Source organism: Chrysemys picta, chromosome 2 (genome assembly GCF_011386835.1).
Source record: "Chrysemys picta bellii isolate R12L10 chromosome 2, ASM1138683v2, whole genome shotgun sequence".
Lineage (NCBI taxonomy): Eukaryota > Metazoa > Chordata > Testudines > Emydidae > Chrysemys > Chrysemys picta.
Genome location: NC_088792.1, coordinates 18323640 through 18348932, shown reverse-complemented (window position 1 = coordinate 18348932; position 25293 = coordinate 18323640). Strand labels below are relative to the sequence as shown.

Sequence of the window (25293 nt, the reverse complement as noted above, 5' to 3'; positions counted from 1 at the left end):
ATAATGAATCAGTGAATGAGAAAGGAATAAAACTATAATAAAACAAACTGGAGAGCCTATCAGGTGAACTGCTGCACATAGCCACGTGGTGCTCCCAACCCCCACCTCCAGGGTACACATCTCCAAATTTATATGTTCATAATGTTGTCCCTTGTGAGGGAGCGTCTCTAATTTATAATCTTCTACAAATATATCTCTACAGAGCAGGAGTCAGGTAAGGTAGATAAATAATATTTATTATGAAACAAAAGGCAAAAAACTATTATGTACATAGTTTAGTCCTATTCAGTGTCTACTCGGCGCTTCTTGGCTTGTCTCTTGTATTCATTAAATGGAGCATCTCTTGTCACTGTCCAGCAATAGTCTGCAAGCATGGATGGGCTCCATTTGCCCTGATAGCGTTTTTCCATCGTTGCAATGTCCTGGTGAAATCACTCGCCGTGCTCGTCGCTCACGGCTCCGCTGTTCGGTGGAAAAAAATCTAGATGAGAGTGCAAAAAATGTATCTTTAGTGACATGTTGCAACCAAGGCTTTTGTATGCCCTGAGGAGGTTTTCCACCAACAACCTGTAGTTGTCTGCCTTGTTTCCGAGAAAATTTATTGCCACTAACTGGAAGGCTTTCCATGCCGTCTTTTCCTTGCCATGCAGTGCACGATCAAATGCATCATCTTGAAGTTCACGAATCTGAGGACCAACAAAGACACCTTCCTTTATCTTAGCTTCACTTAACCTTGGAAATTTTCCACGGAGGTACTTGAAAGCTGCTTGTGTTTTGTCAATGGCCTTGGCGAAGTTCTTCATCAGACCCAGCTTGATGTGTAAGGGTGGTAACAAAATCTTCCTTGATTCAACAAGTGGATGCTAAACACCTTTCCTCCCAGGCTCCAATGACTGTCGGGGTGGCCAATCTTTCTTGATGTAGTGGGAATCTCTTGCACGACTATCCCATTCGCAGAGAAAACAGCAGTACTTTGTGTATCCAGTCTGCAGACCAAGCAAGAGAGCAACAACCTTCAAATTGCCACAAAGCTGCCACTGATGTTGGTCATAGTTTAGGCACCTCAAAAGTTGTTTCATGTTGTCATAGGTTTCCTTCATATGGACTGCATGACCAACTGGATTTGATGGCAAAACATTGCCATTCTGAAGTAAAACAGCTTTAAGACTCGTCTTCGATGAATCAATGAACAGTCTCCACTCATCTGGATCGTGAACGATGTTGAGGGCTGCCATCACACCATCGATGTTGTTGCAGGCTACAAGAGCACCTTCCATGAAGAAGAATGGGACAAGAACCTTTTGACGGTCACAGAACATGGAAACCCTAACATCACCTGCCAGGAGATTCCACTGCTGTAGTCTGGAGCCCAACAGCTCTGCCTTACCCTTGGGTAGTTCCAAATCCCTGACAAGGTCATTCAGTTCACCTTGTGTTACGAGGTATGGTTCAGAGGAGGAGGATGGGAGAAAATGTGGGTCCTGTGACATTGATGGTTCAGGACCAGAAGTTTCATCCTCTTCCTCTTCCTCGTCTGACTCAAGTGAGAATGATTCTGGTGCATCATGAACCGGCAGTCTTCTCCGTGGGGTACTGGTCGTATAGCTGATGGAATGTTTGGATAATGCACAGTCCACTTTTTCTTCTTTGACACACCATTCCCAACTAGAGGCACCATGCAGAAGTAACAATTGCTGGTATGATCTGTTGGCTCTCTCCAAATCATTGGCACTGCAAAAGGCATAGATTTCCTTTTCCTGTTCAACCACTGGCGAAGATTTGTTGCACAAGTGTTGCAGCATATGTGTGGGGCCCACCTCTTGTCCTGATCTCCAATTTTGCAGCCAAAATAAAGGTGATAAGCTTTCTTAACCATAGTGGTTATACTGCGCTTTTGTGATGCAAAAGTCACTTCACCACAAACATAGCAGAAGTTATCTGCACTGTTCACACAAGTACGAGGCATCTCTGCTCACTTTGGCTAAACAGAAATGTGTCCCTTTGCAAAATCAAACCCTGACAAATAAGAGAGCACGACACTGTATGATTTCTAGGGCTGATATAGGGCAATTTGTTCAGCAGAGTGATGTAAGCTTCGTTATGATTGCATCATCCGTGACTTTTAGGAATAACATGGTGCAATTCATATCATGTATGACGCAATACCAGCTTCAGATTGCATCATTCATTGTTTTGCCTAAAAAGCAAGTACTGTCCAAACCCAGTCATAGATTTATTCATAGATCCAGTCAAAGATGTATTTTAGTCATTTCTGGTTTAAATTGAGATCCCTTCCCTTTATAACTCACTTATCCTCCGCCATTCCCAAGTCAAGGGTCGTATATACTTACCCAATAGCATATCTTGAAAACTAGAGCCAATCAATAATTTTAAGCATCATTTTCGTTCTCAGTGACCCAGAATTAGTAAAATTTGACTACATTTATTTCAGAAGCATTTTGGCTGTAGAGCAGTGTTATTATATGTGCCACATTTTCTGGGTGACCAGCTTCAAACACCTGTGACCTGATTTGCCTAAGTTGCAGCTGCACAGCTTCAAATATGTAGGGCTATAAAAATGCTAAGTACTCTGAAAAAATCAGGTTATTTAGATGTATCAAAATGGGCACTCAAAACTGGTGTATAATGTTGTCAATTTTAGCCTTAATTCCTCTCTGCCTCACTTCCCCATCTATAAAGTAGGGATAATGCCCCTTCATCTTACAAAGAGGTTGTGAAGATAACTTTATTAATACTTTCATAACTGATAGTACCGAGAATGCACTATGGACACACCCATTAGGAAATTAATAATTTAGCATTCAGTGCAGAGTTTGGATGGTGTACTTTCAATACAGCATAGGGTCCACACATTAATAGGAGGATAAAAAGAAGTAATGAATAATGTCTATTCATTGACCACCATCCATCCTGTGCACTGAATGAGGCTGGAATCCTGTGGAAAAATAGTATATGATCTTGTGATTAAATACAGGCTGCATTTAATTGCATGTAATCATAATGCATTCTGTCAACCTTAATTCTGGTATTTCCTAACTTTTCAATGCTTGACTTTGCAACAATGGCATTCTTTTCACATGTTTTTTTGTATGTAATATATACTGTACTTCATAATATTGTGTGTTTTTAAAGTTATCAAAGCACCAAGAGCCTGACATAGGCATGCATTGGTCTCGTTTGTTTGTTTTAAACAAACTAAGGGAAGGAAATGTTTTCTCAGGTTTCAAGTTTGCCTTTTAAATTACATTAGAGTTTGCTGGTGCTTCAAAATGTTTCATTTAGTATGTTATGGTGGTAAAAGAAAATTACAATTACAGTGCAATTAAAATCTAAGCTAGAGCAATCTGAATTTTAATTTCCTGTTTTTTGTTGTTTAATTTTTTATTAAATCTTGAAGTTTAAAATAACCAATCTCTGGTTGTCCTGCTCATTATCAGCTTTGAATCATCTCCCTATATCTGGCATTGTTAATCCAAAATTTAAAAGATTAGAAAATAATGGGTACTGCTGGACATACAAATAACATAGTACCTTTTTAAAGCAGTCATATAATGGAAAATTGCTTACTCTCCTTTGTCAACATGTTGGTGTGTTTAATTTTTCTGAATTATCTACAATACTTAGAAAACGTTGGATTCGATATTAGGTATCCTGATAGTGATGTGTGCTCATAAGCATTACGGGGCTTTTGCCAGATCATAGAGCAACCGATGATGTTTGTCAAAACAACGGTAGCACGTCTCATTAACCACCGTTTACACTCAAGTTTCTTTGAGGTGTCATTAATGCCAGGACCATAAGGTATTATTCTCTTTATCCCCCTAATATGAGTCCATCACAACAATTTTCAATAGCTTAACCATTTGAAAGATAACAGTTTATACAGCCGTACTGTTCTATATAGATTAAATTGTGCAAGGTCAATAAAATAGAACAGGTGGGTCATCTACCTGATACAGTACACTATTCTAAATGAAAATCATTCATTGCATTCTGTTATTTCTCAGCTAACATTTTAAAAGCTAAAGCAAAGTATAAAGTCTGTCATTTTATCCAAAATAAGTTTTGGAATGGTAAAATTCATATTTTACTGGATTTTGCTGCATTGGTAAGATTGCATATACGTTTCCATTCTAAGTCATAATTTTGACCTCTTCTCTAAAATCAACAGTATTTCTTCATAATGCAATTGTTTGATACGTATTCACTTTAATTAAGAGTACTAAAGGCTATGAAACAATTATAAAATGTGACATTATATATATCCTTTGATTTGCTATTGGTAGCAGCTGGATCAGAACCCATATTGTCATAATCTTCTCTTCAGTTAAATTTTTTTCTGTGTTTTTGGATGAATATTTTTCCAGAGCACCTCAGTAGTGGAAATCTGTTAACATAGAGGATGCAATTTTTTCATAAAAGCACTTTTTGAAATCAAGAATATTTTTAACAGTTAGGACAGAGCCAACAATCCTTCTATTGCTCTAGCTTTTAGGGCCTGATCCTCAACTTCCCATGAAGCCAATGAGCATTGGTGGGTCTCAGCCGCTCTAAGGATCAGGTACTTTGATGTTTTGATAATTTATGGACAAAACCAAGCTTTTGTTCTATAATTTTAGCTTACGCTACTTTTATCAGATTTACTTTTATCTGGTTAACACCAGGGCTGACATGTCTGCCAACAAGTTTCTTTTTTTACAGCATACATTGAAAATTAAGTTAGCCTGCAACACCCTCAATGAGATACATACATGTGCTAATCTCTGCTTTGCATATAGGGTGACCAGACAGCAAGTGTGAAAAATCGGAACAGCAGGGTGGGGAGTAATAGGCGCCTATATAAGAGAGAGCCCCAAATATCGGGACTGTCCCTATAAAATCGGGACATCTGGTCACCCTATTTGCATATATTCCAATCCTGATCAATCAGTGCACCTTTTTATAATGTGGAGTAGGTACCCAATAAACTCTTGTGGTGGCAGTTCTATAATTTCTATTTAATCAGTTTCTCTTGATACTTATTTCTGAACAATAAACCAGTTGCATTTCCTGTTTTTCTAGAAAGACATTTAAGTCATGAGCTCAGTACTCTTCCCTTAGGTTAATGGTAGTATTCAAGGGCTAGCAGGTCTATGGTGTAACAACAACAACAAAGATGAAAACCAAACGGAGTATGGGGAGGATAGAGGTAGAATTAAAAAATGCTTATTCTGCTCATTTGGGGAGGTGGTTTCCCCACAGTGAGTGAAAGAGAGAAGCTGCCTCTGCCATGGATTTCTAGTTTCTTTTTTTTAAAGTATAAAGAAATGAGTCCTGTTACAGTGGCAGATTGGAGCTAATGAACCTAATGAGTTAAGTAAGTTTCAAATTGAAATTTGAAGGAGAAGGTGGCTATTTGGTTTAGAAAATCAGGGAGGCTGTTCCCAATGTATGGTGTAGCATAGATGAAGGCACGAAGATGAGTGTGAGAAAAAAAAATCGAAGGGGAGCAATTAGATGGAAGCATGTGCAGAGTCAAATGACTGAGAGAACAGTAATTAGAAATAAAATCGGAAATGTAGGCAGGATTGGAGTTCTGCTGGGTCTTGAAGGCAATCACTAGAAGCTTGGTCTTCATGCAAAGAGCAGTGGGTAGCCAGTGAAGGGCTTTTGAATAGGAAAGTGGCCTGTCTTATTGTTCCTGCTAATTTTCTTGAATGAGCTGTGAACAAAACCTGAACTTTCTAACTAATTTATAGCACTGTGCAAGGACTTTCCTTCAGCCCAGGAGACTGTAAAACTTCTGGTTCCTAATAATTTCATGCTTGCTTTGACAGCTTGCCATTTTTAATCACTGCAGCAGCGTTGAATGTTCTGAGAGGAGCCCCATATGCCATCACCTTTAGCTGTGTCCTGACTTGAACATGGGCCCTGTGACCTAGTGGTCAAAGCAGGAGTCGGGACTCAGGCCAGGTCAGATATCAGGAGTCCAAGACAGACCAGAGGGCAAACCAAAAGTCCGAGTGTCAGGATGCAGGCAGGGGTCAGGTTACCAGGAGATGAACTTGACAGCAGAACCATGGCTCGGTAACCAGAGTGAGACCAAGTTGGGATACCAAGAAGTCAAGCCCGGGTAGCGGGAGCAGGAAGCAAAAGGCATACAGTCCAGAGCACGGTGGATCCAGTTGCATGGATGACTTCCTGTTCCTTTGCTAGGTTTAAATAGGAGCTGTGTACCAATCAAGACCTTCAGCATTCTGCCAATCAGCTCCCAGGACTGAGGTCCTTTGTCTGAGATCAGCTCCTATTCTGACAACAGTTAGCAGGTTCCTGGTGGCAGGTTGGAACCAGCTAGCTCCAAATAGCTCTGTGGACCAGGGTTCAAGACGTACAGTTCCTGAGACTCTGATGTAATTTCATCTACCCATTGTTGGTCATCTTGAAAACTCTATACCTTCCTTTAGTCTCTTATTATCTTTGAATGTACAGTGTGGTGATGGAAAAAGACACTTGTACTGTCTTGATAATTTGATTTTTTCCTAATGACCTGATGAAATATTTTTGCAGTAAAAAACCAAAGTAACATTGGTTCTGGGAGCTTTTATGTATCACAGCATTAAAAACACCTAATTCATTATTTTTGAAGACTTCCCTCACAAAAGTCAGTCAGTTACAATAACTACATACTTGTTCTTGGCCATAACTTGTAGTCCAATTTCAGAGAAGTGTTGGCTTCTGTTGCTGGAAAAGTACGTTTTCTAGTCAGCAGCTATGGCAAAAACTCCCCGTGAGGATTTATTACTTCTGACTGCTTTATCTCTTCATCTTATCAATTCAATAAATGTTGATATTCTTCATTTTTTATATGGTTCAGATGATATATGCCACCTTGTTTATAAAGTGTGTGTTTGCGTAGCTGCCAAATGCTTTTCATTGCTAATGTAGTTTTAGCAGATGGGTTTGAAGGGTTCAATTAAATGTAATTAGGGCTTCCATCTCTCTTCCTCTCCCCCCCTCCCCAGTTTCTTTATGTGATGCTGTAAATCAGCATGTTTTCGGCATTTTTCAGTACTTCTCAGAGTTATTTAGATCTTGCTCTTCTCTTCTTATCCTATTTTCCATGCTTTTGTGAAAAGTGATAAGGAATCCACTAACTGACATCTCAGGAATCAGCATAAAATTTGGAGAAGGATGCACTCTAAATCTACTTTTATCATTCGTTATGTGCCTTTTTGGATGGCTATTTTAAAGCAGAAACTTGAGGCCTTAAATGTCATTAACACTGGTATTTATTACAACTCGATAATTCAACATTTTGAGTAACCTTTGAATGTTTTCATTCATCTCATTCATTTATCTCTCTCACACACACACACACACACACACACACACACACACACACACACACACACACACACACACACACACACACACACACACCCATCACCCCACCACCAGGCTGACATGAGAGATATCTATGGACATCGTCTAAAGGGTTAATCTGGCTGGAAAATTTTAATGTTCTAAGGGTCAATCCTACCAAACCTCTCTTGCATGCATTCTTAATCTGTACAGTTTGAATGTTGGATATGAAATTATGCCACTGGTTGTGTGGTAGTTTAACAGAACCATGCAGCTGCAGTTTGCGAAGCTTCAGATTGTAGGCTGCATGGTTTCAGAACCTCACATTCAGTCCCATCATTTACCCGTAATACAGCATCCTAGATCATATATTCAGTGAATGTATGGTCTCTAAAAGTGACTTTGTCACAGTGTTTTCAACCTTATAATAGTTATAGTCTTACTAGTCAGAGACATTAGTAACATACATAGGTAGAGATTGGAAGTCTAGTAGATATTAAAACTCATCTGTGCATGCTCACAATATCGCCTATCACCTTAATGTACTGTTGTAGGTATCCACTATGCATTCTACCCTACAGAACTCTTAACCTCTTGTATGCCATGTCTTCCCATATCTGGAGCTGTATATTTCAATGGCAAGGACATTTTTAGAGCAGAGCTGTAAAGCAATGACAATACAAATGCATCTTTGCTAGCCAACCTTGTGGCTGAACAAGAGGTCATGGGACCTGTCTTCAGTAAGGGTTGTAAAACCTTTCTTCTCTGTACATTATGTTGGCATTCTCTTTTTTTTTTTTTTTTTTTTTTTTTTTAGCCTTGCTGCACAAAATACTTGGCAATAGCTACCCCCAATCAACTGGCTTCTTTTGTAGACCTGACAGTTTCTCTTTTATATTGCAAATGAAATAGCCATTTCCCCCCATCACTATACCTTCAGTTGGCAGTGCAGATGGTTGTTTCTCTGAGGATGTGGATTGGTCTGACTTTAAGAATGTCTGTGTAGCAATTAACTTAGACATCTATCCTTACAAACTCTTTGCCTTAAAATCAGTTGTCAGTTGCCAGGAGTTTGTAAGAGCATTATTTATGTCTTGTGTCTGACTCGTGAAATGTTGGAGAATTAAGGTAATGTACATTTTCTATGTTCTAAAAAATTAAGCAAATATAGTATTGGAGTACATGTTCCTTTGTGTCAGTTGTTGCTCTTGTACTCTAATATGCCAGTATTCCTAAAGAGTATATTTCTATAATGAAAGATTAGCTCACCTGGTACTTTACACTTTATATGCTTTGTTATAGACCTATTTTTCATCAGTTTATTCCAAATTTTCTATAGTGCCGTATGTTACCCAAAAAAATATTATTGCCTTGGAGAAAAAGTGCAAAAGCATGTTACAGTGCTTCGGGGACTGTAATGAGATCCAAGAAGTTAAAGGACTGATGAACTAATCAGAAAGGTGTGGGTGAGATAGATGATGGAATTTATTCCCCCTTGAATAAAGAGATTGTGTCGCAGAGCGGCTGGCCTCTGTGAATGAAGTAAATCCATCTCCCCTGTACCAGAACAGGTGCTCCCATTTGGCCAGTTAAGAGGGTGGGTCAGCACCAGGGGACTATAGAAGATCAGGGAGAGACTTGAGAGGGCAGGTCCCAATGAGTCAGAGCAGACTGGTTTAGTCAGGAAAAGCAGGTGAGAGCTGCCAGAAACCAAGGGACTGGAGGAGTCCCAGAAGGAAGCAGAATGTGATTCCTGGGAGAAGACTGAAGGGAAGAGAGCAGCAAGAGGGATTTGCTGGCTGGTGTCCCCCAGCCAGAGAGCGAGGGCTGAAGGCAGGATGAGCTTACCTGCTGATATCTCCAGGGCCAGAAAGCTGGACCCAGAACTGAGAGAGATCCAGGGGGAGTGAGGCCTGCTCCCATGGCAAGGATGATCCCAGCAGAGAGGCTGTGGGGTTTCCGCTGGGAAGAGTGGGAGTGCACTCCAGTAGGAAGGGCTGGGGTCATTGTCCTGGCAGAGAGACGTGAGAGGACTATGCTGGGGAGCCAGGGCGGTGCTGGAGAGCTGGGTGTGGTGAGAGCACCAGGACTGCATTTGATGTGTTGTCTGCACTACGGTATTGAGACTTGTGTGCTTGCGGGGGCTTTCTTAGGTAACAACTTAGCCCCACAAGACTATTGGCACTGAGAAAAGCTGTTTGGACTGTTTCAGGGGACTCTGAAAGGGAAACAAAGACAGGTGCACCTGTCATGCAGAACGAACTCCAGGTGGGGTGGCCCTATGGCATATTGTTTGTTAGTTCCGCATGAGGAATTCTCTTTTCACATATACAAATGTGATCATTAATGATAACAGTACTGATTCTGTGTAAAGTATATCGGTTGCCTGAACTCGTGTATCACAGAATCACAGTAATTAAAGGTGGGAAAGAGATACTAGGTCATCTAATCCATCACTCTGCCACACAGGGTCACTCCATACTATGTATAATGTCTTGATCTTTTAAGTAGAACAGGGGTAGGCAACCTATGGCATGCGTGCCAAAGGCAGCACGCGAGCGGATTTTCAGTGGCACTCTCACTGCCCGGGTCCTGGCCACTGGTCCGGGGGACTCTGCATTTTAATTTAATTTTAAATGAAGCTTCTTAAACATTTTAAAATCTTATTTACTTTACATACAACAATAGTTTAGTTATATATTATAGACTTATAGAAAGAGACCTTCTAAAAACGTTAAAATGTATTACTGGCACGCGAAACCGTAAATTAGAGTGAATAAATGAAGACTCTGCACACCACTTCTGAAAGGTTGCCAACCCCGGAAGTAGAACATGATACTTCCTGTGTACTTTCACATATTTTCATATTCTAATGTACACTGTTATTTCACAATATCAGAATTATACCATTTCTAGTAACAGCCCGTACCAACACGCATAGCCTCTGCATGCACTATTCTGGATTATTTTACAGGCCTCTTTACAAAAGGAATAGCTAAAATTAGACAATAGATAAAAAGTAAAGGAAATACGTTCCACCATCAAAAAGTTTGAAGTTACCAGAGCAGATTTATTCATGTGAAGCAAATGGTTCTTGCAGCTAATGACAGTCTGTTTATATGGACAGCAGTAAATAATGAGGATAGATTTTGATTGTATGTTGGTGTTTGCCATTTTAGGGGATTGCCACATAATGCACCTCAGAAGGTTAAGCAGGTTATAGTTAAGGGTTGGGACTTTCCACAGTTCTCAGCATTGCCCTAGCTCTGCTTCCAGTGAAGTCAGTGGGAGTTCTACTATTCACTAGTAGAGTTAAGCAACTCTGTGTACTCTTGAAAATCCAGCTCAAAAAAACTTTAGCCAGAATGACCATGAGGGAGCACCAAATTCCAAGCTGTCAGCCATCTTTGCAAAGTGAAAATCTATAGAGTAGATATGTGGTTGTAATATTGCTTCTGTGACTAAGACCTTTAGCACTGGCTGGACCTCAGTGGCTGACACGAGAATGGATTTTCTGATTTGTGCAAAGAAGGGATTTCTTCTGTGAACTGTAGTTTTTGTATTCAGTTTCATCATAAAAAGAACTGCATGTCTCTTTTTCAGCGATGTGCATATTGTAAGCACCTTGGAGCCACTATCAAATGCTGTGAAGAGAAATGTACCCAGATGTACCATTACCCCTGTGCTGCTGGAGCAGGCACCTTTCAGGATTTCAGTAACTTCTCCCTCCTTTGTCCAGACCATATTGACCAGGCTCCTGAAAGATGTAAGTAAGCTACATTCAAATAAGAAAGTGAACTGTATATGGTTATTATATCACAGGTTCACACTCTGGTCATATAGGACTCCACCGTGTAAGATGCTGAGCATCCTGGCCCAATCCAGCAAAGCATTTAAGTATGTGTTTGTATTTAAGCATGTGAATAACCCCCTTGAAGCCAATAAGACTATTGGGCCACGGTGGTCAGCACCCTGCATACTAAGTATGGGCTCTATCCTGCATCGGGGACATTATAACCATTTCTTAAAGTACTTCTGTAAATTAGAAAAAATATAAAGATAGGTATATTTTAAAAAGCCATTAACCACAAATTTGTTTTAAAAAACAAAAAGGGAGGTGTCACTAAAATAAATGTTAAATGGAAATGCAGACAGAAGTAGAATTGTTGCAGCCAGCCTGGGTTTAGAGTTGCTGTTCATATATTGAACTGACCAACACCAGTGTGGATATTTCTCAGTAATAATAAACTGTGCAAATCCCTGCACTCTGATATGCTACAGCTCTAAGAACTCCCTGTCCATAGCGCATTTCAGACATTGCTACTTAAGGTTCTCACCGTAACTCATTTCAGACAGGCTACTGGAGTGCATGGATCACTTGTCTGCTCCAGTCTGGCAAATCCTGAATTCCTGTTTCCCTTCCACTGCTTCTCCTGCTTTTAAGGGAGGTTTAGCCCAGCCTCCAAAGTGTAATTTGTTTACCAAATTATTCATACATTTGTAAAACATTCTTCTTCTTCCACTATGATTCAGTCACGTGTCATAGCTGGAATGGGCAGAGGGGAAAGGGAGTGTGCAAGAATTCCTCCTCTGCCCTCCAGCCCACTTGGCTGCTCAGTCAGTAGTACAAGCTTGTCAAAAGTACAAGTACAGATAAAAAGTGCTACTGCTCAGATGTGTCCAGGAGATGTTTTCAAATGGCCTTTTCTTTCCACTGAGCTGCTTTCATGTCGATAAGTGACAGCACATCCCTTGCATCCTGATCCTACTTATTTTTCTGCTTAAGGGCAGAGTTGAATTTGAGGGAAGGAAGGTTGGAGCGAGCAGAGTCCCATGTATATACACCCCCTTCCTATTCAGCTATTAAATAACAGTTGAAAGAGGGAAACAGGTAAAACATTACACAAAAGCAAGTCTAATTTAAATAAACAGATTACCCCCTGGAGAGGGGGGAGCTAAATCATCTTCAGGAGCAGTGGGCATTTGAAACAGTATCAGCTAGTAAGAGGTGTTGTGAACCTCTCTATATTTTCAAAAGTAACTACTTGACTATTATTATTCACTTGTGACTATCACCTTGAATTAGGCTAACGCACTGAAATCTTGGGGTGTGACTATGTATTTTGATGAGTTGATGAAATAATGAAAGAGCTGGCATGGAAAATGGCTTTTTCACATACTGTCTGTTACAAGCTGACCCAATACACTCTGAATGGTCACCAGTCTGTTGCATGTGGACCCAGTAGCTAGCTCCTACATGCTTCAAAGCCAACTGGGTATGGGTAGAGCCTAGTCACCGTTTCTAGCTTTGGGGCCATGCGGCTCTTGTCTGACGCCCTTCCTTGGGACATAGGGTGCTGCCACCCTAGCCCCAAAATCAGTCTCTGTGTCCTCCCAAGGTCCCCCCACTCCCCACTTGCTTATACACACTTTTGCCCCAGAGCTACATCTAGGCTGTGAGCATACTGGGCTTCTAGTTTAACCCCTTCAGGGATAACATGGCAGGAAAGCAAGGTGAAGAAGGAAAGGTGCTTACCAAAGGAACTTCTTAACTGCAGTGACTTTACTCTTGAAGCACTCAAGAGTAACAGATCTTTGAAAACAACAGAAGTCCTGTGATGTACCTTCTGTGAGTCTGAGGTTTGTAGCATTCAAGCTGGGCTGAGTGCCTCTTGCTCTCTTGCTTCTGCAAGTCCTTAAATGCGCCGATGGTCTGCCCCTTGCACAGAGCAGAATGCTGCTCTTGAATGGGGCCTCCATCTTTAAGATGTTCTAAAATTGAGAATCGGGCCTCAATCTTTAAATTGTTCTTAAATTGAGAATCTACAGACCACCAGGTTTTTTATTTATTTTTATTTATATATATAAAAAATAAATAAAAACATAAACATATTCATCTCTCTCTCTCTCTCTCTCTCTCTCTCTCTCTCTCTCTCTCTCTCTCGATATCTATAGATATCTATAGATATCTATATCTATTAATTCCAGTGGAGGGGTTGGCCAGTAGTTGAGAGACAATAAAATCTGGTGTCCCCAGACTGCAGTCTTGAAGACTCTTAATGTTTAGTTCTTTAACTAGGGGTCAAACACCTTTCCCAGGAAGGGCAGCTGTCTGGAATGCAATACAATAGATTGGCTTTGGGCATGTCCAGACCTGTGCAGTCACCACATCCAACTTTTCCACACATAGAACAAGATAAAATTCATAATTTGTCTCAGACATACTGCACTCTGTCACACTGTCCATCCAACTTTTATGTCTTGTTTCCTTCAAAAGACTCCTACTAGCCCAGTTCAACACCGTGGCACTCTTGACCTTGTAATCGCCAACTTTCCTTCCACAGCTCCTAATCCTCTTTCATAGCTGCTTCCTCAAACTCAACGTTCTCTTTGTGATCTTACTATAAGCATCATATTTCCATTAAACTTAAGATCACTCTTGGAAAGTTTATCCCTGTTTAATACATTGCTTTGTCAAATGTTTTGCCTATCTAATTAGACTTCCTCCCTAGAATCTTTTCCCCCCCTAAATTTCTACCTGTTGATACCTACACTAAAATTTTCCATTATCTGAAAAAATCTTGATTTTGAAGCAAACTGTTCTGGCCAAAATAAGACCTAACCTGAAACTTTGTAAAATTTTAAAGATCTGGGCTAAATTCAGCTCTCTCTCACACAGTCACATAAGCACACAGAGTCTCTCATTTTTGCACTCTTCTTCACTTTGTTCTGGTCACGAGGTCAAGCTGAAGTGATGAAATACAGAAAGAAAAAAGGTGTTCTCATATTTTTCCCTCACATTGAAGCAGAATCTCTAGCCAATGTGAGTTTTTGAGTGCTTATCCAAACCTTTTGAGGTTCACATATTGCTAATCTTGATCCTCTTAATTAGAATTTCTCTTTAGAGTCATAAGATGTTGCCACCATGCTGATAACTTGCAGACTCTAAGACCATTCAGTTGGTTCCTCGAAAAACAGTGATCTGGCCTCCAAGTCCACTGTGCCATTTGGAAATTTCAAGTGACTGTACATATATGCCTTTTATTCTAAGTAAAATGTGGTTTTAGCATTCATTGCTGAAGTTGTGGGAAATCCATGCACTGATTACAACCATCTCAATGCACAGCTCAGTCTTATCTCATCAGTCTTAACAATATCTAACTTTATCTGCATTTTCATCCATTTTCCCACACCCATGTTCTCTCTTGTCTCTTGTCTAGATAACTGCAATTTCTTTGCACTGTGTACAAACAGTAACCCTGCTTTTAATCAATGTTCAAGCTTGCCTACACTACCTTAGTATCTATTCACATTATTGGTGCATTTTCTTAAAGACCAAAATTAAAAATCTACCCACTAGTTTTTGGCTACTCTCTCAGCCTCACTCCATCCATTCTCTCTGAAGTAGTCACTTCCTATATTGGTCAGCTAGAATCCTCTTTTGTCTGCTTTCTCTTAGCTATATTGCTTACACCCTATCTGATGCAATCCCTTCGCCAGCCCTGAATTACAGTCTCATTGGTTTCAAATACTACCAAAAAAAAGTGTATCTTCTCTCTTGCATTTGTTGCCCACCTTCAGCCTTCCTTTCTCTCATATCTAATTTGTTTTTCTAGTCATGTAGTATTTTTTGAAAAATTCTGCATTTTTAACTGTCTGAAACATTTTGTGAAGATGGTATAATAGCTGCTATACAAAAATAAATTGAGTTGGTAAATTGAATATTTATCTGTTATATTTAGATTGACTTATGGAAAGTAAAAAAATAGGGTTTTTTTGTTTCCCCACATTCAATATGATCAAATTAAATGTTATCACGTGCATTGAATGAGTATTCAAATTTTGAACAGAGTCAACTATTACACATGGAAATCAGCTGTTCCATAATGTGGAGTCAAACAGACCTAATAACGAAGCAATGGAACCTGTGTACATGTTTTAATTTGTAATCTAAACAAAATGGGAAGGGGAACAGCTGCTATATGTATGTGAATAAATAGATAAAATATGTTTAGAACATTATTATTATTATTGCAAAGTCAAGGACTCAGGTTAGGAAATGCCTGAATTAAGGTTGCTCATGCAAGGTTCCTCTCACCCTCCATCTCTTCCCCCTCGATGGTTCCTCATACTCTGAATTCAAATCAGGTAGTTTCCTCCTCTTTGCTGCTTGCGCCCAACAGACACGGTCTCCCTGCGCTCAGTTTTGGCACTTAGCACCACAGTGTCCCCAGCCGCTGGGAGGGGCAATTGCTCACCCCCTGCATCCCTGGGATGGAGTATGTTAATGCACTCTGTGAGATGCTGTGTGTTTAGTTTGGTCAGCATGTCGGAGCTGTGAGGGGATGGCGCATGCTCAGTGCGGATAGAATCTTCAGAGAATTTAGCTGCCAAACTCCAATGCACCTCTGCTGAGCATATACAAATTTGGATGAATTATTACAGGGATGGCAAAAGGTGTACATTCCTGATAGCACAACAACCACCCTCTGCTAAATTTCAAGTCTCTGCTTCAAAATATGGAGGTGCTAGTGATTTTCAATGAAAAGGTTGTATGATTTTTTTTTAACATGGGTCAAAACATTTTCACCTAACCTCATTCTCAGAAGCATCTGAATCTCCTAAAGCTGAAATTTTCCATAAAAATTAAACCTGAGGTAAACATCTGGCATAGAAAATTTCAGCCCAAATGTTTTAAGTTTGGAAAAGATATAAGCAACTGAAAAAACAGGGTCTTACAATGAAAAATGTCAGGCAAACATCATTATCTGTGCCATTTTTAATTATATATCTATATATACTTAAAACATGTCTCTTTTAATGACATAGGCAAGGAAATTATTTCAAAATTATCCTTTGTAAAATTAGTAAAATGGAAACAAAAACATCATTATATAACTACAGTTTTTGTGATAACTAATATTTGGTAGGGCCAATTTACTTAAGGAATACATTAATATAGATTTATTATGTCTGTAATTACACCCACAATTGGCATGTGTCTTGGTGAGATATGACGTGTGTGTGTGTGTGTGTATATATACACACTATCTTTATGTATATTGTGTATAACTGTTATATAGACTTGCAACAAATGAAGTTAGTATTTCTTGTTTTCTCAGTGAAGGTGATAAAAGTTCATTGTTAGACTTTTGCAATTTTTAAAACAGTTAGGGTTTGATTCAGAAAAGCATTTGAGCTCACAACTTCAGTGGGACTTACACATGTGCAAATGTGTAAGGGCCATTCCTGAGCATGGAAGCTCCTGAATTAGAGCCTTAGTAAGTAAGCCTGTAGCAATACATTTTATTCAGTAGTATTTTCAATTAATAATTGTAAACAACTAACAGGGGCTATATCAGGACAATTAGCCACAAAATTGTGAAGCTGTACTAACCAAATGTAAGTTACTGTCTAAGACTAAATGACTAAAAAAGCATGTAAAAGAAATGTACTTGTGGCAGCTAAAAATATTGTGCAGCTTTCATAAAATAGCAAAAGGTAGGACAAAATGTAACACTAAAACCACTGAGAATCTGATCATGCAATCTGTACTGACAGGAATAGGTCTTAAGTCTCAGGTGGAGAGGAGAGTAAATCTATTTATTTTAGTAAGATTTCATTTTTAAATATTTGAAATGTATGTAATTTTGGTGTGAAAAGAGTAGCTGCAGATCTCAAAAATAAAACAAAAACCCAGAGCATATATTCATCAGAAAAAGTAAATAAATTTGAATGGATTAAAAACTTGAAAATATTATAGTTTTCTCTATTTTATTGAATTGTATATCATTCTTAAAAAAGAACGTGATTAATATTTTGAAACTATTTACCTCTTAATTTCTAAATGTATGGAAAAGTTTGGTTTGAGAGAGAAATTCAGGGAAACTTTATTTTTTCATTGAATAATTGGAAAACTTTTAAATTATAGCAAAGGAAGAAGCAAATTGTGCAGTGTGTGACAGCCCTGGAGACCTCTTAGATCAACTTTTTTGTACTACCTGTGGGCAGCATTACCATGGGATGTGCCTGGATATACAAGTTACACCTTTAAAACGAGCAGGTTGGCAGTGTCCTGACTGCAAAGTGTGCCAGAACTGCAAGTAAGTGAGAATGGGGAATGGTTTTACATACACTGAGATTTTAGGAACAAAATGTTACTAATAAAACTGTTTATCTTAAACTGTTTGTTCAAAAAAAATAAAGATTGAATACCAAAGTACATCTGCTTAGCACATAGTGCTAACTTAAATAACTGATCAAATCCCAAAGCTTCTGAATCTTCCTCAAAAAAGAGCTGAGATGGAACTCCTATATATTAGGTACTTACCACTGGCTGGAAGTGTTCTTTGTACAAGACTGATCCTTCTACTTCAGAATACTTTGTAGAGGGAGTGAACTGATGAGTCACTGCTAAAACAGATTTGAGGCTTACCTAAGTAACTTGAAGGTGATGACAAGTCATCCTTGGAAACGATTAAATAAATTTTACAAGGGTTCACTCAGGACTTGGAATATACCTGTACAGTTATTCTCATAAGACCTATCTAATACGTGTTGTGTATATATATTTTTTAAAAGTGCCTATTGAGAAAGAAAAAGAATATTGTTCAGTTTTATGGACATCATCAAGGACAATCTAAGAGTGAAGAACCACTTAATTGCTGCCTGACACGTAGGGCAATACATGCCTGATACGTAGGGCAAAATGCACCTCCTTTAGTGCTGCACCATTTACCAAGAACACCAAGTTCAAAGAAAGTTATGTTCCCTCACCACACACAGACTACAGTAGATCTCAGCAGTCAGCGATTAGTATCGGAGCACATTCTAAGAAGTACACCCACAAGAAGATTTTCATTGTGTTATGGGAAAGACCCGTTAAATAATCCTCTCCACAATGGCAAATGGAATAGGTAGTAAAATATGATTATATACACAGTATATTGTTTTGTTGAGGACAGGGTGGCAGAATTATGCAGGTGTCATAGGACAGTGTCTTATCCATTTTGCTATTCAGAGCAGCATTTATTCCTTCCTCTCAAAATATCATGTCTCTCAGCTAATGAAGTAGCGTCTAATACGCAGTATGACATTTTGCTGATGAGTTCTGAGTGTGAGCCTGGAGTTTAACTATGCTTCTTCATCAAAACCAAACCTTGGTGGTACACTCAGTTGCTACATTTATTTATTAGAACTTAAAAATACACAAAATATATTTGATATTTAAAAATACTGGACAGATCCTCAGCTTGTTCCTTTTTCAGTGTGCAATTTTTGTTTTTAAAAATGGCCACACACATACACACACACACACTCTCTACCTGTCAGTTATCACTGAAGGCAGTGGAGCTATGATGATTACACCAATGGAAGATCTGCCCTACTGTGTAATCTGTAAAATAATTGGATTTGGAAGCTTCTCCCTTAACAATTATTTTTACTCATTTGCATGCATATAGGTTTATGATCATAGGCTTATTTGCAGGCTGAGTTGTGGGTAACTATTTCTTTTTTGAAAAAATATCACTGAATCATTCGTTTTGAGAAGAAGGAAAAATTACATAGGCTTTCCAGACACACACAAGGCGGAATATTTCAAATTTTGAACTGATTCACCTGGATGGAATTCTATCTAAAGATGCTAATTCTAGCCAGATGTTCCTTGAACTTTCAAACATAGGTGTCAAAAGCTAGGTCTTAAATCCATGTATAGACACCTAAATAAAAATGGCTGATTTCCAGAAGTCATGGGCATTGCAAGTGTTCAGCAGTTTTGAAAACAAGACAACTTTTAGTTTAATATGGATTTAAGAGCCTGTCTTTAGGCACCTATGTTTGAAAATTGTGTCCGTATGTTGCTATTGTGATGTAAAGGGAGTTCTGTGCTCAATTATCTGGCTTTGTTCTTAGAATACTTTCTAAAGAGTGTTTTTTCATTATGGCCTGTTTTAAATGGCTTTAAGTGTCGCCATTGACATATTTCTTAGGCATTCTGGGGAAGACAACAAGATGCTGGTGTGTGATACGTGTGACAAAGGGTACCATACTTTTTGTCTGCAACCAGTTATGGACGCTGTACCAACAAATGGCTGGAAATGCAAAGTAAGTTAAATATGTTTTTAAAAATATTCATTGCCTATGTGGGGCCAAACATTGATATTGTTACTCATGCTGAGTATTACCTTACTTCATATTTATTGCTATTGAAACCAGAGTGATTATTTGTGGAGTAAAGTTGTTGTTTGAAGTGAGTAAAAGTATCCGAATTCAGCCTCTGGCTAGTGAAAATAGTATTTTGTTGTTTTTTTAAATCAATATAGATGTGGATATGGGTGTAACATAAAGACAACAGTCTAGCTTTCTTAATCCCAGAGAATTTCATACATGTAATAGTGAATAGTGTAAATTATTTTTTAGATGTTTTCTACTGAACATAAATATGGAGGCTAGCTAAAAATATGCTGTTTGTTTTGCTCGAAACTCCATTTCACAGAGACTTGGAATGCGTTACCTAGGGAGGTGGTGGAGTCTCCTTCCTTGGAGGTTTTTAAGGCCCGGCTTGACAAAGCCCTGGCTGGGATGATTTAGCTGGGAATTGGTCCTGCTTTGAGCAGGGGGTTGGACTAGATGACCTCTTGAGGTCCCTTCCAACTCTGATATTCTATGATTCTATGACTTCTCACATCTTTTTTTTATTTAATTCTTTACCCTAGTATTGCATGATTTATTATTTTTATTCATCTTTTGAGTTGAGAATTCGTTGCCTCCGAGCCAGATGCCTTTACTACTGGAAAGGATCTCTGCCAGCCAGTCAGCTTGCTGGATGCCAAAAGCTTATTTTAAAAAAAAAAAAAGTACATAAAATGGCAGCCAGGCAAGAACCAGCATACTCCTAAAAATATATTTTACCTTTAAAAATAAACTTCTGTAGATAAGATGTCCCCAATTTATGTAAAACCTGCATGAGAAATCATTATTCTAATCATATTTAGTTTTTTATATAGCACTTTTTGTTTGTGCAGCATTTTGAACACCAGTTTAATGGTCATAATATACATGTAGGACAAATACTGCAGGCACTGTATGTACAGTGTTTTCTGTGTTATCCAGCACTTTATCAACCGGAAAGCTCTAGAAACCGGCATTTCTGATCTTCATTGAAAGTCCAGTTTATAGTCCAGTTGGTGCGGGGCCAGCAGGCTCCCTACCTGGCTCCACACTGCTCCCCGGAAGCGGCGACATGTCCCTGCTGCTCCTAGGTGCAGGAATGGCCACGAGGGGGTTGGAGTGTGGGAGGGGCTGCTGGGTGTGGGCTCTAGGAGGGAGTTTGGATGCGGGAGGGGGCTCAGGACAGAGGGGATTGGGGCATAGGAGGGGTTTCGGGGTACCAGATCTGGGCGGTGCTCACCTTGGGCAGCTCCCTGCAGGCAGCAACATGTCCCTGCTGCTCCTAGGTGGAGGCGCAGCTAGGCGGCTCTGCACGCTGCCTGTGCCTGTAGGTGCTGCCCCCGCAGCTCCCATTGGCCACGGTTCCCAGCCAATGGGAGCTGCAGAGCCAGCACTTGGGGCGGGGCGAGGCGTAGGCAGTGCGCAGAGTCATCTAGCTGTGCCTCTGCCTCGGAGCAGCAGGGACAGGTCGCCGCTTGCAGGGAACTGCCCAAGATGAACACTTCCCCATTTGACTCCTGCCCCTGGAATAATCTTAAACAGTGCGATGAGTGGCTCCATCTTGAGCATCCTCCTGCAGCAGGCGATGGCACAGCCATTGTGCCTGCCTCACTTTTCTTCCCTCTGAGTCCCCAGTATCTCTACGCCAGGCTCTCCTGCCTCAGTAATATCGCTCCTTGGGACTGGTTTAGTAAATAAACATTATGCAAATAATTCCCAACACATAGTCCATTTATCATATCCAGTGCCTATAGTCCTTAAAATCCCAGGACTGGCAGTCCCTTGACACCTCAAGTACCACACCTCCGGTGTTTTCTGCCACACCTAGGCACCTTGTCAGTCCGCTTCTTGCCCTCTCCCAGCTGGCATATAGCCCGGCTCTTCCCAGCAGGAGCCCCCACAGCCGCTTTGCTGGTAGATCATTCTCACCAGGAGAGCACTCCTCTGCCCCTCTAACTATTCTTCTGGGTCCAGCTCTCCAGCTTGGACACATTAGCAAATAAGCCCCTATACTACTCCTGTGCCTTCAGCCCTCTCCAGCCCTTGACTTTCACTCTCCGGTTTAGGCAACTCACTCAGCTGCTCTCTGGCTTTTAGTGCTCCCCAACTCTCCGGCCCTGGCATTCTGGCTTGGGATTGTTGTCCAACAAACCCTCTTGTTGCTCTCCTGCTTTCAGCATTCCCCAGGAACCTCCTACAACTTCCTTCAGGGACCTCTTCTGGTCTCTGGAAGGTCTCATTTGCCCCTTTTTGTGACTGACTCAGGCTGCTCTGACTCACTGAGTGTCTCTCTCTGATTCTCCCTGATCCTTTATAGCCTCTGGTATTGCCCTGCCAAACTGGGAGCACCTGTTCTGGCACAGCTGCTTCATGTACAGGGGCCAGCCACCCAAGACAAAAGGTGTGTGTGCATTGGTGCATGCGGTGTTCCAGAACATCAAGGGTGCCCTTCTCAGAAAAAGTTAATAATAAAGGTTCAAGCTATATTAACATCTGCGTGGAGGTTCTCTTCAAACAAAGTTGTTTAAATTTAGTAAGGTAGTGGCATGCTTCTTCCCAGCTTTACTGCAGTCTACCTCCTCAAACACAAATCCTGGACCTTACAAAAAATCCTTCAGAGTGCCTCTAGAAGAGAAAGGAAGGCTAGCTAGCATGGAGGCAACTGATCCTAATGCATCCCCCCAATACACTTCATGTGGGTAGGGGGAGATCTGCATGCTGAGGGTTGCCTCTGGGCACCAACCCCCAGAGATTGTGTCCCTGTCTTTATAACATTCCCTTTGTATCTCTCAAGTTAATATACATAGTTTTTTAAGGTGAGAAGGGACCATAATGATCATCTAGTCTGACCACCTGCATAGAACACAGGCCAGAAATCCCAACCTAGTGATCTCTGGAGGACTTCTGCTATCAGGTTGTGGTGTGGCACCATAGCTGCTCCGTGGAGACTGCTTCAGTTCAGTGGCTGAATCAGCCCATATAGGCACTTAAGCAGCCCCTTATGTAGGAGATGGGAAGGGAGATGATCCATACAGAGATCCATATGGATTCCCCACACCTGGTCATGTCTTCCTCCATACATTGCTCTTGAAGGGGCTTGTGCAACACTCCAGTCTGTGCCATGAAGTACGTGCTTCCTGTCCTGTATGCCTCCCTTTGTCCTGACATTCCTTGTTCAATAAAATAACACCAATTCAACTGCACAGGGCCCTCTTTCACCGTGGAGGAAGAGACTGGACTTACCCCATTGTTGTCATCATAAATGGCAATAATTTGGTAATACATTTTTTGGCGTCGTATGCTACACAGAAAATGAGCAGTAATTGAATAGTTACGCGTGCTGCTAAAAGGTGATAACCATTAGTTCTGAAGTTATAAATGTAAAAACTGTAATATGGACTAAAGATAGTTAGTATATGATTTTATTTGGTGACCTTTGTGAAATGAGTTGAGTCCTAATTTAGTTCTCATTATATAGGTGTCAGAATCACAAAAGCACCACCACAGTTTGTACTAATTGATCCTCCTTGTTAGTAGTCTCAACAAGAAACTGACATTTGAATGGGATTAGAGACTGAAGTATCCACTCACCAGAGAGGTTGTGTCCCTTTCAAATGAGAGTGCAGTGCAAGGAAATTTTTCCTGCTATTGCCAGGCTTTACATGTTCTGTTGATAAGACTTCCAGAGTCAGAGCAGTTAATCTTGTACCATTTACTAGCATTTGCCCCCCCAAAAAATAAAATAAAAAGGATTTTAAAAATGCCCCTTTAATCAGAGTAGAAAGTGTCAATTAATGATAGTTTGGTCCTGTGGTGTAGCAGCATAATTAACAAACTAAATCCGTTTTTTATGGTCCCCAGAACTGCAGAGTGTGTGCTGAGTGTGGCACACGAACCAGTTGTCAGTGGCACCACAACTGTCTAGTGTGTGATAGTTGTTACCAACAGCAAGACAACCTACCTTGTCCTTTTTGTGAAAAATCATGCCACCCAGACTTGCAGAAAGACTTGTTGCACTGTCATATGTGCAAAAGGTAAGAAGCTGAATTTACTACAACTCCTTAAATGATTTTAATGTGTTTGGCGGCCTATGGGAAATTATGCATCCATCTCACTTCACTTAATGGGCAAGGGTCATCATAAAACATTACCACAATTGTCAATAAATAGGACCCTTTGTTTGTAATTTCATCAAATGAGTAAACTGTCCTCTCTTCTCCTAGAGACTGGGGCATAACAAAGACATTTGCCCTGCTGTAAATTATGTTGCATTTATTCTGTGGGTAAACTAAAGACTAGAGCTGACCTGGGCTGTCAATGTGGTAACATTTATGAGCAAAAAGAACAGGAGTACTTGTGGCACCTTAGAGACTAACACATTTATTTGAACATAAGCTTTCATGGGCTACAGCTCACTTCATCGGATGCATAGAATGGAACATACAGTAAGAAGATAGATATACAAACAGAGGACATGAAAAGGTGGAAGTTGCCATACCAACTTGAAGAGGCTAATTAATTAAGATGAGCTATTAAGGTGCCACAAGTACTCCTTTTTCTTTTTGCGGATACAGACTAACACGGCTGCTACTCTGAAACCTCTCATTTATGAGCACTAGCTTTAAATTCTTTCTATTATAAATTTTCATGAAGAATTGAAACAGAATTATTTGTATTTGTCTTCTTTTGCAAAGTCTATGGAATAGGCATTCTGTATCCAATTATACCCATGCTGTTAACTCAGTAATGGGGGGGATGAAAGAGAGGGGAAATCTTTAAATCAATGTGCATTTAGGACCATATTATGGTTTCATGGTCGGCTTTAAGCAAAGTTTAGAATGCTATTTAAATTTGTTCTCTGCCTGATGTATTGAAAGCTTTTTTTATTTCTTTCCTCCCCCAGAGCAGTAGTATTTCTAAGTTGAAAAAGAATCACATTCTCTAGGTCTTACTGTCTAAATAAGTCAAATTGCAAAGTAGATTTTGTCAGCATTTATAATTGCACCCTTTAGGCATTAGTTTACACTTTTTTGGTGTGTGCGTGTGCATTTGTGTGCTTGTGCATGTTCTGAGAGTTGGAATGAATAGAGAGAGAGACACAGAGATTGATTCTTAGTAAGACATTTTATAATTTAATGTGAATTAATTATAATTCATGTAACTTTAATAATCTATCCAGGTGGATTCATATAGAATGTGACAAACCTCCAGGTAATGAATTGGATTCTCAGTTAAAAGATTACATCTGTACTCTTTGTAAACAACTAGAAGGAGAAGTGGATCAGACACAGCCATGTGATCTAATGCAGACTTCTGGACTGATTCCTGAATCCTGCAGTGTGACAGGTAAAATTTTCTCTTAACGCGTGAGAGTAGCAAACAGTTAGTTATGGTTAAGCTGTATTTAATTAAATCACTAAACTACATTCAATTAAATGTATTTTGTCATTATAAGAGTCCAATTCAAAACAAAATATTTACACAGGAGACAGTCCCTGCCTCAAAGATCTTATAGTCTAATTAGACAAGACAGACCAAAGATGAGAGGGGAAACAGAAAGATGTGAAGTGCTTTGTCCAAGCTTTTACAGTAGGTCATCAACAGAGCTGGGAGTAGAACTCAAGTCATGGTCTGGTGCTCTGTCCACTAGACCTGCTACCTTGCTAAATTGTAATGGGTGTGTGTGTGAGTTGAATACTCTTGGGTATTTCACACCACATTGTCACATGGATTGCACTTCTTCTCATGCATGTTTTGTCT

The 25293-nt window shown here is 39.9% G+C and overlaps 1 protein-coding gene across 21 annotated transcripts in view; it reads left to right on the top strand.

Moving 5' to 3' along the window:
* KMT2C (lysine methyltransferase 2C) overlaps positions 1-25293 on the top strand; it is a 332762-nt gene that overhangs the window by 163990 nt on the left and 143479 nt on the right. For all 21 annotated transcript variants that reach the window (XM_005297183.5, XM_065586755.1, XM_065586756.1 and 18 more), the window contains 5 exons: positions 10966-11128; positions 17294-17465; positions 19353-19467; positions 23395-23567; positions 24713-24879. In XM_005297183.5, the coding sequence (XP_005297240.2) occupies positions 10966-11128; positions 17294-17465; positions 19353-19467; positions 23395-23567; positions 24713-24879 (790 nt within the window). The remainder of the gene's footprint in view (positions 1-10965; positions 11129-17293; positions 17466-19352; positions 19468-23394; positions 23568-24712; positions 24880-25293) is intronic.